The 15,981-nt window shown below is 41.1% G+C and overlaps 1 protein-coding gene across 1 annotated transcript; it reads right to left on the bottom strand.

The window, feature by feature from the left end:
* Window positions 1-12,120: 12,120 nt before the first annotated feature.
* Kcne5 (potassium voltage-gated channel subfamily E regulatory subunit 5) lies at window positions 12,121-12,552 on the bottom strand. The gene has a single exon (XM_070039329.1). It carries the CDS (start codon window positions 12,550-12,552, stop codon window positions 12,121-12,123), a length of 432 nt encoding a protein of 143 aa, XP_069895430.1.
* Between the last annotated feature and the right edge of the window lie 3,429 nt (window positions 12,553-15,981).

Below are 15,981 nucleotides of genomic sequence, written 5' to 3'. Positions count from 1 at the left end.
TTTTTTTTTTTTTTTTTTTTTTTTTTTTTTTTTTTTTTCAATTTTATTCTTAAGAATTAACAAAGGAGGGCTGGGAAAATGGCTCAGTGTTAAAGTGCTTGCCTTGCAAGCATGAGACCCTGGGTTCAATTCCTCAGTACCACATAAGCAGAAAAAGCTGGAAGTGGTACTGTGGCTCAAGTGGTAGAGCTGAGGGACAATGCCCAGGCCTAGAGTTCAAGCCCCACGACCGACCCTCCTCCCCCCCCAAAAAATTAACAGAGGAATATTCATGGGTACTTACTGTTACTTATTGAGTGGCTGGTAAGTTAGTTCTAAAAGTGGAATAATATTTTGAACAAGAGTTTAACAGTTACATAAGTACACAGTATTCAATGTAACTTCATTTTAAGCAAAATCTCATCTGATAATCATCAACTACTCTATATTTTATCAGTATTATTCAATGGTCTGGGCACAAGGGAGGATGCAAAGAACCACACACACAAAATGTCTGAATTCAGCTATGTCTATACTAAAGATTGCACACAAGTATTTGGAACTTTCTTCATGATTAAGGAAAACTGTAAATAGCTATTCTTAATAGGTGAGTGGATAAACAAACTTTGATATATTACTGTACTTACCCAACAAGTCACGTGAACTGGTAAAACAAACATGTAAATAAATCTTAAAACCAGCACACTGAGGGACAGAAATATTACTGCATGATTATATTTGTATACAATTGTAAGAAATGTAACTAGCAGCAAAACGTGGATCATGTTTGGCCAGTAGAAGGGATGCACACAAAATCACAAGAAATGATTTAAAATTTTTATTTCAAATTAATTGTACTGGAAGGTTTGATTGTGGTATCTCTATATGCATGTAAGGTACTTTGATCAAATTCATCCCGTCTGGTACTCTTCATTCCTCTCCTCCATTTGGCCAATTTTAATGTTGTGTTTTCATAAATACATATAACATATTTCACTCATATTTTCCCTTCTTTTATCCTTTTCTTTCTTCCCCTCCTTCTCACTAGTCCCTTTTCAACCATCCCTTTGCAAAGAAATTTTTGAGGGTGATGGATGTTTTATTGTTTAGATTTTGGTGATGGTTTTATATATGTGTGTGTGTGTGTGTGTGTGTGTGTGTGTGTGTGTGTGTGTGTACACAAAATCCATCAAATCATGTACTTAAAAAACTTAATGAAATACATATTTTAATTGCAGCATACCTAGGAGATAGTAAGAAGTTAGTAAACAAGTCAACAAAATAATTTTAAAGTCATTCCTGTTTGAAGAATTGGTAAATAATTTAATGGGGGTAGGAGAAGAGAATAAGTACTGATAGGACAGTCAAGGCAACCTGCTGAGGAAGGGGCATAGGAGCTGAGGTCTGAACAATGAAAGGAACAGCCATGAGAAGATGTTGGTGAAAAATATTCCAGACAGTAAAAACAGAACATGAAAAGGCTTTGAGGCAGGAAAGAGGATGTTCAAGAAACAGCAAGAAGACAAGTGTAATGAGTTTAGTAAGCAAATGGGAGGGAAGAAGATGACAATGCTTATATATTCTAATATCCCCCCAGGGGCTGCCTGAAGCAAAGATAATACAAAGACCCATATATACTGATATTTCCTGGGCTCACACTCTCTTAGGATCAAACTATGACTCTGCCTCAGCCTCCAGAGTAGCTTGGACTACAGGTACATGCAGTCAAACCTGACTTCTTTTTCCCTTTTAATACTTACCAAGTATTGTAGCTCTAACTTTTGCAGTCTGAGATGTAACCACAAAATTAGTGTGGATTTAGAAAGTCCAATAGAATGGGTAGATTGATTGATTGATTGATTGATTGATTGATTCAGTTGTACTGCTTGAACTCTGTCTGGGCCCCGGTGCTTTCCCTTAGCTCTTCAGCTCAAGGCCGGCACTCTACCACTGAAGCCATAGCTCCACTTCTGGTTTTCTGGTGGTTAATTGGAGATAAGAGTCTCATGGACTTTCTTGCTGAGGCTGGCTTTAACATGATCCTCAGATCTCAGCCTCTTGAGTAGCTAGGACTACAGGCATGAGCCACCGACACCCAGCTAGATTTATTCTTAACCATATATTCTAGTGACTTCAGCATATGGTTTTTCTTATCTTTCCTTATTAAGACCTGTCACTTCAAGAAAGAACCTTATAAATTTTCTTTGGCATATCGAAATTGTCAGCATCAGGATTCTTGCTTTGGGGGCCGCTAATAAGTTGAATAAGGGTTACTCGATCATAAGCACTGTGATACTTCCACATTCAGTCTCATATCTGTCTAATAACCAAAGTAGTTACTAAATAACAATAATATGTGTAGTGTAGATATGCTACACTAAGGGATGGTTCATGTTCTGGTCAGAAAAGAGCAGGAGGGCACAAAATTTCATTGTGGTACTCAGAATGTCAGACAATTGAGGAGTTAGGAAATGTTTGTTTCTGGAATTTTCCATTTAATATTTTCATATCACAGTTTACTATGAGTAACTGAATCTGCATTATAAGATGCAGAATAAGGAAGGGAGAAGACTACTATATCAAGAGATGATATTTAGAAAAGTTAGCAAAGGTTAGATCATATGGAGGCTTGCTCATCTAGCATCCTAAAGCTTTGGGTTATAGTCTAATAGTTTGAGTAATGCATTAGATCAGAGCTCCACTTCCAGATTTCTTTAAAAAGCCAACCCAGGCTAGCTTCCAATCATGATCCTCAGATTTCAGCCTCCTCAGTAGCTAGGATTGCAGGGGTAAGCCATGGTTCTACATTATGTTTTAATATTACTCTGTCTATTGTGTGGAGTGAAGGTGGAAAAATCAGGAAGTCCAGTTATGTAGTATTGTGTTAGTTCAGGAAAGAAAAGCTGTGGCTGTGGACAAGGGTACTAGAAATAAAGATCTTGAGAAATGGTTTGGACAGAATTCTTTCTGGAGGTAAAATGGAAAAGATGTGACTGTGAAATTGTGTGTGGAGGGTGAGAGAATTAATAGATTCAATATGATCCCAGTTTTGGCATAAGCAACTGGATGGTTGGCAGTTGTGCCATTTACAAAACTGTCAGCTATCAGGATGTGAAACTAAGTCTATTATTGGTTATCTTATCTAGAAGGAGGAAAAGCTAGAGCAAGCTGAAATGTTTAGAGAAGTGTCTTTCATTCAAATAAGCTAGAAAAGGAGGATGTTTTGTATTTTGTGAGTTCTGTAGTAAACTTCTGCAGATATGTTTTGCTATTAGAATGTCAATGTCTTTAGGAGAAAACCATAGCCTCCTGTGAACATCAAGCCAGCTTCTAATAAGAGTGAGGCCTAGATATGAACATCAGAGCAATTCTCAGGTGTCTTGTGTGGTCTTTTTTTCTCAACTAGGAGAGTCAATTTTGGATGAGGAACATACAATCTGATTTGGATATAATAACTTTGAGACATGTTTAAATACCAACGTATAGATGTCAAGGAGGTAACTATAGTCACCTGCACTTCAGAGTAGGAGTTTCAAAGACAACAATATTAATTTGGGAGTCATCATGGTAAAGATGGTATTTGTAGGTGAGGATGATATTGTCTTGGGATAAGTTAACATCACCAAGAATAAAAAAGTAAAATGGAGAATAGAAGTTCTAGGATGAAGCTATGACATTTCAACATTGAGGAGATGGTTGAAGCAATAAGGAGGAACCAGATAATAGAACTGAGAAGAAAAAAAAGGCCAATGAATTAAACAAGTCAGGAGACTGAAGTGTTACAGAAATCAAGAGATAAGTATAAAGAAAGTAGTGATTAATTCCATTAAATGCTGTTAAGTAGCCATAAAAATGAATGCTAATAATTAAATATTAAATTTGGCAACAAGCGGGTCATTGGTGATCTTGACAAAGCAGTTTCATTTGTATTTTGGAGATGAAAATTCTACTGCAATGGATTGAGTCATGATTATTCAGGGAGAAGATGGTGCCAGGATGTATGGAGTTTTATCATTTATTGGAGTTTTACTCAAAAGAGGAAGAGTGATGAAATAATAGGTAGAGAAGGGAGAAGGGCAAGGGAGTTACCTTGAAGGAAGGAAAGACTGAAATATTTTGTATACTGACAGAAATGAAGAAAATAGAGTCTAAAAATGACTGATGATTCGAGCATAGATGTGGTGTTATATGAACTGCAAATCAAGGTAAGAGGACAGTGCAGAATGGTAACTACCATTACCAAGGACTCGGTACTGTTAACTATTCAACCTTCACAAAGACCTTGAAGAGATGGGTACTATTTATGGGACCCATTTTAATATGTGAAATGGGCATGTAGAAGTTTAAGTAACTTTTCTGATATTACCCAGCTAGTGACAGACCATAGACTTGAACACAGACTTGGTATTCATATGTAAACCCTATACACTATGCTTTTCTGCTTTTATGGATGAGGAGAAAGGTTTTAAAAAAAAGAGGGCTCACTTTTGGGCATTTACCCAAACAAGAACAAGCAAGGCCATACTAAAGCTACCAGCACAACTATGTTTATCACAGCATTATTCACTATAGCTAAGATACGGTACCAACCCAGATGCCCCTCAGTAGATGAATGGACCAAGAAAATGTGATACACACACACACACACACACACACACACACACACACACACACACACACACACACACACACACACACACACACACACACACACACACACAGAGGAATTCTATTCTTCCATCAGACAGAATGACACCGACCCATTTGTTAGGAAATGGAAAGACTTGGAAAAAATCATATTAAGTGAAGTAAACCAGACCCAAAGATAAATAGGTCCCATGGTTTCCCTCATTTGCAATAATTAGTATACATCTAGGATAATTTTATCAGATGAGCAGAAAAGGTCAAAATCTATGTACATATGACCATATAAGATGATGCTAAACGAAATGAACCCCAAGATATGGACACAAGAGGTCTTTCTTTGTTGTTGTTGTTGTTGTTGTTAATGTACTATATGATTTTTTTTTGTTTCCTTTGTATGTTTTTCCCCCTATGGTATATGCTCTGTTGTCACTGTACTTGATTTGGTACTCTGCATCTTGTATATACATTTGTCTAATTTGAGGAGGGGAAGGGAAATAACAAAACATTGAAACAAGGACATGGGATGGCCAGACGCAGGTCACTCATGCCTGTAATCCTAGCTACTCAGGAGGCTGAGATCTGAGGGTTGTGGTTCAAATCCAGTCAGGGCAGGAAAGTCAGGGAGACTCTTGTCTCCAATTAACCACCAGAAAACCAGAAGTGGCGCTGTGGCTCAAGTAGTAGAGAGCTTGCCTTGAGCTGCATTGCTGAAGGACAGAGGCCAGGCCCAGAGTTCAAGCTCCATGACTGACAAAAAAAGGAGGACACAGGATGACCCATTGCAACAATAATACCCACAAAACAGTATATTGGAAATGAACTTTACAACCTCTGGGACGCGGGGAGGATTGAGGGAGGTGGGTGAGGGAAGGGATACTGGGAGAACAACAAGGGAGGGGGTAACAATGCTCGACAAGAAATGTACTCATTGCCTTACTCGTGTAAATATAACCCCTCTGTACAGCATCTTTACAATAAAAATGCAAAGATTTTATAGTTTTTAAAAAAAGAGCGCTCTTGAATTGGCCATCCTCAACCTCCTGGATTTGCTAGAGAAAAAAAATCAAACTTCTAAGGGATATACTAGTTCCTAGAACCATAAGATACTGAGCTGATTCTAGAACAACTACCTCCAGTAGGGCTTGCCAATTGGCTATAGATTTGGCTTGTTACAGGCTTAGAAACAGATGGCAGGAAGGAAAATGGTGAGAATCTCATCCTCACAAAACTGGGGATTATCCTCGTATTTCTCCACTCTCCTAGCCATTCCTCTTGGCCAATTTGTGAACTGACTTTGGCTGACACAGGCCTCCTTTCCAAGTTCTCTGAGTCTGCAGAGAGATATCCACTGATTTCAATTGTGTCTTCCCAGGACCTAGAGTTGTATACTGGCCAGTAGATAGAGGGTTCAGTGGAGAACAGGCCAAAGATTTTTTTCCCCAAACACCTCAGTGCTGCCAATTCTTCCATTTCCACCCCTCTCTCATCACCTACCCTATGAAACTCACATGGAAATATAGGTGCCTTCCTGGATAGCCCAAGGTTGCACCTTTCCAAACTCCCCAGAAGTAGGGATAATGGAAAAGTCAAAGTTCTGCCCTGGAGAAGCTTACCACAGCAATGTGATTTCTGTAGCCAGCCTTACACATATTGGATTTAAGTATTCTTGGACAAATCCCTCTGTCTCATCTGTTTCTCCTTATCCTGGTGTCTCAAAGTCACCATCTCTTGTATAATTGCACGGATAAATAGAAGATAGGATTGGATGAATGAGATTCTTATATTCTGGCAGTAAAGAAGGAATACTTTTGGAGTATTGGGACTGAGAGTGCCAGGTGAAGCTTGGGAAAGGAAGAGGAAATATGCTAAATCTAATCCCCTAGAGAAATGGCCCTATAAGAGGTAGTGAAAATTTAACAGTTCACCTGTCTCCATTCTTTCTCTGCAGCTATAGCCTCTACAAGATCACATGTACATCATAAAAAGAGACAAGGGAAAGCCCCTTAGGCTTCTAGAAACCTGAGGTACTTTTATGAATGGCCTTCTTGTGAAAGTAGATATTTGGGAATTTGATATATTCAAATGACTGCAACTCAGTCATTCATAGCCAGCTTCATCTTCCCTAAGGTTGTAAGAGCATTTGACAGTGAGAATAGAATATTCTAGCAAAGTATTGGCAGTTTAGCAGATGACCCCACATACTTCTCCAACTCACATTAACAAACAGTTCAAGGTATCTCTCTGCTCTGATTCCTCTCAAATCCACAACTAGAACATTTTTCCCCTTTACATTGTTCTAAATGATCTATATAAAAATGTGAATACTGGGCCAAACATGGTTGCTCATGACTATAATTTCAAATACTAAGGAGGCAGAGATTAGGATGATTGCAGTTTGAGGACAGCTTAGGCAGAAAAAGTTAATGAGATACCATCTCAATAACAACATATTGGTTATGACGGTGAATGCCTATCATCCCAGCTATGTGGGGTGTATAATTAGGAGAATCATGGTCCGAGGCTGACCTGGGAAAAATATGAGATCCTATCTGAAAAATAACCTAAAGAAAAAAGGGGTAAGGTATGTCTCAAGTGGTAGAGCACCTGATTAACAAGTGTGAAGTCATGCTGAAGTCCGAGTAACAACAATTCATTTAAAATATATGAATACCCTTGGGTGACTCTCTCAGGCAATAATTAAGCTTGATCATTTCTATATAATATAGTAGTTTACCTTTTTTTCTTTTAAAAGGGTACTGTGGGGCTGATGATTTAAAGCTCAGCAGTAGAGTGCACAGTCCCTGGGTTCAATCCCCCAACACTGCAAAGGGAAAAAATAGGGAAGGAAGGAAGGAAGAAAGGAAGGAAAGAAGGAAGGAAGGAAGGAAGGAAGGAAGGAAGGAAGGAAGGAAGGAAGGAAGGAAGGAAGGAAGGAAAGAAGGAAGGGAAGGAAAATGAGAGAGAAAGGAAGAAAGGGCATTGAAGCATAATATGAGTGCTCTTAACTAGACACTTAAAATTACTAAAATGCTAAATTTTACATTCTGCACATTTTACCACAATTGTAGAGAATGTATCTGAGGCATTTACCTGTCTATGCTGAGTTTACTCTCTTCAGAGGAACAGATACAGGGCACAACTTTGTGCTTCTCTCAACACACTGCTAATGGGGCAGTGGTGGGCACTGGTCCCTTGCTTTTGGACCTAGCACAAGAAGAATTGCCTCAATCCCATGGTCTTCATGGAGCATTCTGGAGGCTAAGTATAGAAGGCCTGAAAAGGGACTTCCCATCCAACTTTTTCTCCAAGCCAATTTTGGGTAGTGGGTCAAGTTAACCTATGTTAGCTATTGACACCCCCCCCAATTTATTTATTCTTGATCATCCTCAATTATATTCTCTTGCCTTTATGAGGCATTGTAGTATGTTCTTCCTCCTACTTCCTTCATAAAATCTTTACATTCTGATTTTTTCCTTTCGTTCTCTTCTGTTAGGCTTTCCTCCTTTTCTTCTTTGTTTCTGTTGTTTTGTTGAGACTGGGTCTTGCTATGTAGCCCAGGCTGGCCTCTTCCTGCTTCCACCGCTCAAGGTCTAGTATTACAAGTATATGTCACTATGCTATATATCTTCTCTAATGCTTTCTACCAATCCTTTAGGACCTATGTTTTCAAAAGTCCAGACACTCATCCTATTGGAGCACTGTCAATAAATAATTGTAATTATTATAAATACTTTATAATTTTATAAAGTATTATCATTATATTTTAAATGGGAATTATGAGCTTACATGTAAAGGGGAGTAGAGTAAGATGGTGAGACAGTTATGCATGGTTTCCTAGCCAGGGTTCTATAAATAGGGGAGACAGGATCAGAAATCTGTGAGCTACTGCTTAAGTAGATTGTTGGAAATTTACTTTGAGCAATAAGAGCAGAAAATTTACAGAGTAGAGAATTTTCTCTTTTTTCCACTTCCCCCACCTAACTCCCAAAGGGTACTCCCCCAAGGAAGGAAACGTAAATAAAAACCTGAACACCTTATGCATTTATAATTGTGCTATTTCTTCTAGTCCTTTCCCATACGTAACCACACTTGATCCTCAAATCTCCACAGCTATGGAGATTGGGGCCAGAAGAGGTTAAACCACTCCCTCTAAAACAAAGCTGATCAATTAGTGATGCCAGAGCTGGACCCTAGGTCTTCCAGTTCCTGGTCTTGTGCTATCAGAAGCATCACAGGACATTTGCTTTAGCCATGAGAGAAGATTGGAAATCACCCCAGGGTCCTTTCTCTTTGTTGATACAAATTATGGGCAGATCTTAGGTTCATAAAAGCAATGGCACATTGAAAAGATGATTAAAAACAAATGATTTTATTTTTATCCCTATAGAAAAGTAAAATTAACAGGCATAAAGTTTCTGTTTGTTTATTTATTTATTTATTTATTTATTTACTACTGATGAGTACTTCTAGGCACTGCAGCTGCAAACATCTCATCCTTCTTTGTGAAAAACCTCAAGTTACAAGTAAGGAAGAGTATTATGATATGAAGATCTGAATCTGAATGCAAACGGAGGGGAAAATAAACTGGTAGGTGAGGTTAAATAAAGAATCACTGATCTATTCAAATGTTTGCCATTCGTGAAACCACATTAAAGACAAGGCTAGCCTCTGAATTTGTCCAGTCAGCTGATACATTATCAAAAATGATGGAGGGTTGCTGACACAATATTTATCATTTCAGTGCTGTTAATACCCCACTGGCAGCAGGTAGCTGAGTATTCAGACTTCTAGGAAACTTCATTCTCTGGGGCATAGTCACAACTATGAAAGTATTTGAGAAAAAGTAATTGAGATTTTTCATATTACCAGGGAGCCTTCTTTATCTACTCTAGTGACATTCTTTTTTTTTTTGGTTGGTCGTGAGGCCTGAACTCTGGGCCTGGGCGCTGTCCCTCAGCTCTTCAGCTCATGGCTAGCGCTCTACCACTTGAGCCACAGGGCCACTTCCGGCTTATTTTTTTCTGCTTATGTGGTGCGGAGGAATCAAACCCAGGGCCTCACACATGCAAGGCAAGCACTCTACCACTGAGCCACCTTCCCAGCCCTTTTAGTGACATTCTTAATGGGTAGTCCAAGTCATTATAAAAAGAAAGCCAGAAATTATTTGGCATGGGATTTGTTTCTTTCTGATGGCTCATTAATGCTTATTTATAGGCATTGTCTCAACTACTGTTAATTTGTTTTATTTTGGGCAATATATTGTTTTAAGTGTCTATGAGAGAAGGGTACAAGTATATTTATAAACTTTCAACACATACAAAAATGGTCATGTTTCATTACCAAAATAAGTCTGTGTCCCCACTGATGCCACATAAATGAGCTACACTGCTGTACTTAAAACAGACTGCTGGAGACTATTCCACCATGCCAGGGACTCCACCACTGCTGTGTAATATGCTCTCCCTACACATCTTCTCAAATCTCCCTGCATATGGTTCTTGAAATACCCCCTCTCTTTCCATCCCTGTCTTGAACTCTTGCCCAATCCCTGGCCCCTACCTTCAAGGAGAGGGGGTGACCTTAGAGGCTGGAACTAGTACTAGAGAAAAGCCATTGGAACAATGCCAATATAGCTTCAAGGAATGAATCCTAGGAATGAAAGTAAGTCCATTTAACTTATTAATAGCTCCAGTAAAATGCCAGATAGGTTGGAAGGTCAAAAGCAGTACCTTGAGGGACGTTTGTATATTATCAATGCATTTAAGTGACCCATACTATGTTTGTTGAAAAAGAGAAATCCATTGTAATTAAGCAATTTGGCTTTAGCTAAAAGGTGATTCATGTCTTTGATAAAGCCTGATGCACCATTATTAGGTTTGAGCATTATAGACCTAAGTAGGCAAGTTGTTTACAAACTTCTTAAAACAAAGAGGATAAACAATAAGCATAAATATTTAGAGCCAGATGTGTTGGTGCAGGTGTGTCATCACAGTCCTCAGGATTCTGAGGCAAAATGATCTCAAGTTCAAGGGAAGCCTGAAATACACAAGGATTTGCACACCAGCCTGTACTAAAGAGTGAGACTCTCTCAAAAGCAACAACAAAAACCATACACTTCTAACTTTACCCATCATTACTTAGCTCAATCCTCTTCACTGTGACTTATCTTTTAATAAGCTCTTTAATGGGGAAGAATTTTAAGTTGACTTCTAAAATTTAGCTTTGATAATAGCTAATAGCATTGGGCCTGCCAGTTTTTATTAGATGCATCAAAAATACACTACAGAAGTGAAGTGGAAATTCATATTTAGAATCTCATATTTGAACTTGATTCAGACACAAGGAAAAACACGATACATTTAGCCAGGCTGGTTTTCAACTGCTGGGCTCAAATGACTCTCCTGCTTCCAACCCCTGAATAGTTCAGACTATAGGTAAGTACCATTGCACTTAGCTTAAACTTTTTTTTCACCTACCATCACAGCTACCATATTGCACTTATTGTAATTAAAGGTATCCCAACTGAACTCCCAAATTCAAATGTCATTTTCAAAAGCAAAAAAAGAAAAATCATCTGTATATTTCTCTATATAGTGGTGGTTCTCAGGGCTGGAATTTTTGAGAGAAGAGTCTTAATGTTAATTTAGATAAATTTTATTACCTGCTTCTCACATTCCCCAGGGTTATAGAACAGGGGGCATCTGATCGTCATCTTCAATGGAGGGAGCACACAGCTAAAACTGAATCAACATAGGGGAGGCATTTTGAAGTCTTGGAGTTACCTAGTTAGATGACCAAGTTAGGAAAACTCTGACAGGTTACTTTTGGGATGGCAACAGGAGAGGCAAGACAACCATACAATCGGGATCATAGATCTTCCCTTCCCATTGTGCCCTCCTTCTCCCCCTTCAGTCTCCACTTAAGTCCATTCTAATCCACAGACTGGTCCTAGCATTCCCCTGGTGAAAGAGAGGAAGGGAAAAAGATGTCTGAGGCCTCTTCATTTTCTTTGTCTTTGTCCCTAAGGCAACAGGAGAGAGCTGCTTCAGCCTGGCAGTGACAGCAAGCTTTGTTGGCTGTGCCGAGTGAGCAGTCCTAGGGAGCTCCTGGAGCAGCTGCCAGTTAGACGGCCCAGAGTTCTGCTAGACTTCATTGCTGCAATTCAATGCCAAGTGTTGGACGTGTTAGATTCAGTTCCCAGAGGACTGGAGCATGGTGTCAGGGCTGTCTGAAGACAAGAGAGCAGAAGCAGTTTAGTGCTGTTGGATGTGCGGGGTGAGGGTGAAAGCATGAGGGAAGAGGAGAGAGAAAGTGGCTATGAGGGAGTAAGATGGTGCTTTTCCTTGCAGGGCCTTCCAGACAAGGTCTTCTGACCTCTCATCATTGTCTGCGGGGAGCCCTGGAAAGGGAGGGCAGAGATGGGCAGCGTTCAGGTATAAGTAGATTAAGAGGATGCAGTTGCTGGGAGGTGGGGTGAGGTGCAGATAGGTGGATCTAGACCTGTTTGGCACCTAGAGGGAGAGCAGGCAGAGCCCCCAGGGCAGACTGGCTGAAGACCTGGGGTGGAGACCCAGAGGCTGTCTCGGCGTCGGTGGCTGGGTAACCGCCTGTGGCCCATTCCTGCTCGCCAGGGTAAGCCTGAGATGGCTCGTTCTTGGCCTCTATGAGCTTGCGGGAGCGGGTGTAGGCCAGGATGAGGACTCCGGCCAGGCAGGCATAGAAGATCATGATGAGCAGGATGTAGAGATAGGCGTCGTCACCTTTGGCGCTGGTCACCTCGCGGCCCACGAAAGGGTCAGGCACGACACCCATACCCATGCTTGGGCCGGGGCTGGTGCCCAAACCGCTGGCATTACCCCGATGGTGCAGCTGAAGCAGCAGGCGGCTCAAAAGGGTTTGCAGCCGTTGACTCTTGCTGCAATTCATGGCTGTTGGGGAGTTACACGGAGGCTCCAGGACGTTGCTGACCTTTCCCCCTAGGCGAAGGGAAGTGAATGATGGAGCAATCGGGCAGGACAAGCAGAGACCCAAGAGGGCCACAGACGTGGCACCCAGCTCTGGGTCAGGAGTGCAGTGGCTGGGGGGCACCGGCTGCTGGGGCTCCTTATCCCCTCAGCCCCACGCCTCCTCCCCTTCCCCACCACGCCCCCTCCGGCCCTGGGCGGCCTCCTTCCAGGCTCAGGCTGTCTAGTAGCTTGGGAGAAAGGGGACAGCTGGTTGGGAGAGGGAGGAGAAAGCAGCCAGGGAGGGGGTGAGCCCAGAGGAGGGGCTGAGGGGGAGGGGGCTTGGAATGTGCGAGGCCCCAGGCAGCAGAAATTGGCAGGACAGCATGCTGGGGCCAAGCCTGGATCTTGGGCTGCGGAAGAGAATTCCTTCCAAGTTCTGGCCATCTGCCCTGCGAGCCCGGCTTTGGCCCAGGTACAGGAGCTGGCCCCCCAAGGCAGGCCTTCTGTGACAGTGCACAAGTGAGACATTAGGCGCCTTGGGGCAGCACTCTAGTAACATGTTTTTTGTTTTTGTTTTTTTTTTTTTTTTTAGCGGAGATTCCTTTGTCAACATCTATGGTGGTTACCTGTGTTCCTCAGTCCTCCTATCTTTACTGCTCATCTTCATCCCTTCCCTGATGCAAGGAAAGCATCTTATTCAAGAGATGCTCAGAACAAATTTGGTAAGCGATTGCTTCGAGGGCCAGTACAGAGAATTCCTACATGACCCCAGCAGCTGTAAGTCACTGCTGAGGAAGACTCCTGTTCTCATGAACTACTACGGCTTTCTGGAACGTCCACACATGTTCAGCACTTGAGTATATTAACTGTGATGTAATCCTGTTTCTTCACTTTTTTCCCTTTTTCTTTTTTCTTGTGCAGGTACTGGGGCTTGAACCTACAGCCTGGGCACTGTCCCTGTACTTTTTCACTTAAGGCTAGTGCTCTACTCCTTGAGCCACAGCTCCACTTCTAGCTCTTTGATGGTTAATTGGAGATTATCTCACAGTTTCCTGCCATGGCTGGTTTTAAACTATGATCCTCAGATTTGAGCCTCCGAAGTAGCTAAGATTACAGGCATGAGCTACTGGCTCCCAATTACGCCATTTCCTGTTGGTAAATCACCTTCTCAGAAGTGAAACTGACTTCTTCTTTTTTTTTTTTTTTGGTCCGCTTGTGGGGCCTGAACTCTGGACCTCGGTGCTGTCCCTCAGCTCTTCAGCTCAAGGCTAGCACTCTACCACTTGAACCACAGCTCCACTTCCGGCTTTTTTTCTACTTATATGGTGCTGAGGAATCGAACCCAGGGCCTCAGGCATGCAAGGCAAGCGCTTTACCACTGAGCCACCTTCCCAGCCCCGAAACTGACTCCTTTTTTTTTTTTCCCTTATTATTTTTTTTTAATTTAATTTTATTTTATTTGAGAACATACTGTACAGAGGGGTTACAATTACATTGGCAGGATAATGCATACATTTCTTACCAAGCATTGCAGCCTCCTCCTTTGTTTACCCTTCACCTCCCTTCCCAGCCTCCCCCCTCCCCCCCACCCAATCATACCCCCCTCCCCCCCCCACACCGACATTGTAAAGCTTGCTTTGACATGACATTTTGTAATTCTCCTTGTTGCAACAGGTCCACCTGAATCCTTAAACGACTTGTTTGTCCCCATCTCCTCCACATGTTATACTGACATCAAATATAGTGAAAGCGGGGGTTACACTGTGGGGGAGGGACATACAAAGCAACAAAGAAATAATCTTATAAATGCGTTAGAAACACATGCATGAAAGAAACGAAAACATTAAAATACATATTTAAGGATTCGTTTTCCTAACATCACATTATCTGACCTTTTCCGCTTGACTCATACCTATACTAGATATTGCAAATAAGGGAAACCATGGGACCTATGTTTCTTTGGGCCTGGCTTACTTCACTTAATATAATTTTTTCCAAGCCTTTCCATTTCCTAACAAATGGGGCAATGTCATTCTTTCTGATGGAGGCATAGTATTCCATTGTGTATATATACCACATTTTCTTGATCCATTCATCTACTGAGGGGCATCTGGGTTGGTTCAGAGCAGAGGCTCCTCTTTACACTCAGTACATATCTCAAGATTTGAAATGTGACGGTGCTAGATATTATACTCACCATAATCTCAGTTGACACATAGCTATGTGCTTTTCCAGGGCTTGATAACGGGTCTAAGCCCCGATGGGTGCTTGGGCACCAATTTTTCCCATCAGGGACTTTTTTTTTAAAGAGAAATCAAGGAACTAAGACAAAGATCCATTTATTCCTATGTTAATTTTTTTTAAAGACTAGGCTTTAAGGAAAACTTCATTTATAGATAGTGAGGAAGGAAGTAACACTACTGGTCAGGTCTAGTTGCATACATTCACCAAGTGAAAATAAAAAGAAAGCAATGCAGATTGACACCTTCCAAAACCAAGTTACCAATTTAATACCATTCATTATTGGGATTAAACTGAGGTGCCATGGATTTAAGCAGGAAGATTTCTAGCATCTCTGTCCCATCCATCCTTCAGCCCTTTACCCAAGACTCAAAGACCTTCCATATAATCCTGAACACTACCTCAACTCTCTAACCTCACGTGGGCTCAAGAACACTTCAAAACTAACTGAGCATGATGAATACCGGAAGACATAGCTAAGAATTTCATAACCATAACTCTCTAGGGATATGACTGTTGAGCTAAAGGATTCCTCTTGAGCTAGGTGCTGGTAGCACATGCCTGTAATCCTAGCTACTTAGGAGACTGAAATATGAGGATCAAGGTTCAAAGCCAGTCTGGGCAGGAAACTTAATGAAACTTTCAAAGCTGGAAGTGGAACTATGGCTCTAGTGGCAGAGCACCAGCCTTGAATGAAAAAGTTAAAGGAGAGCACCCAGGCCCTGAGTTCAAGCCCTAGTACTGGCACACACACACACACACACACACACACACACACATCTAAACTTTTGCAAGGAAAATAGGTTGCAGAGGTAGAAGCTCCTTCACTGTAACATAAAGAATAATCATTTCAATTTATACAGTACTTTTCCACAGCCTTGTGAAATAGTAGAATTCCATTCATCTTCAGAAGACGGAACTGAGATTCAGAATCAAAGTACTACAATTATAAAGTTTAACCTGTTCTTCTCAGTCCTACAACATTACTACATGGATAGTTTAAATGAGCTTCTTCAATTTTCCCACATGTTCCTCCTCTGGAACTTTCTACAGTTTAGTTTTTTTTCAGCTAAACTTCCCTGTATAAGTTCACCAGTGACCTCCTGGCTAAATTCCAGGCTTTTTGCTCAGCTTGGGTCTTTGAGTTGAGGATAAATTTGATACTTTC

The sequence above is a fragment of the Dipodomys merriami genome, unplaced genomic scaffold, assembly GCF_024711535.1.
Source record: "Dipodomys merriami isolate MVZ:Mamm:240054 unplaced genomic scaffold, mDipMer1.0.p SCAF_3, whole genome shotgun sequence".
NCBI lineage: Eukaryota > Metazoa > Chordata > Mammalia > Rodentia > Heteromyidae > Dipodomys > Dipodomys merriami.
Note: the sequence above shows the minus strand (reverse complement) of the source record. Positions and strands in the feature narration are given on the sequence as shown.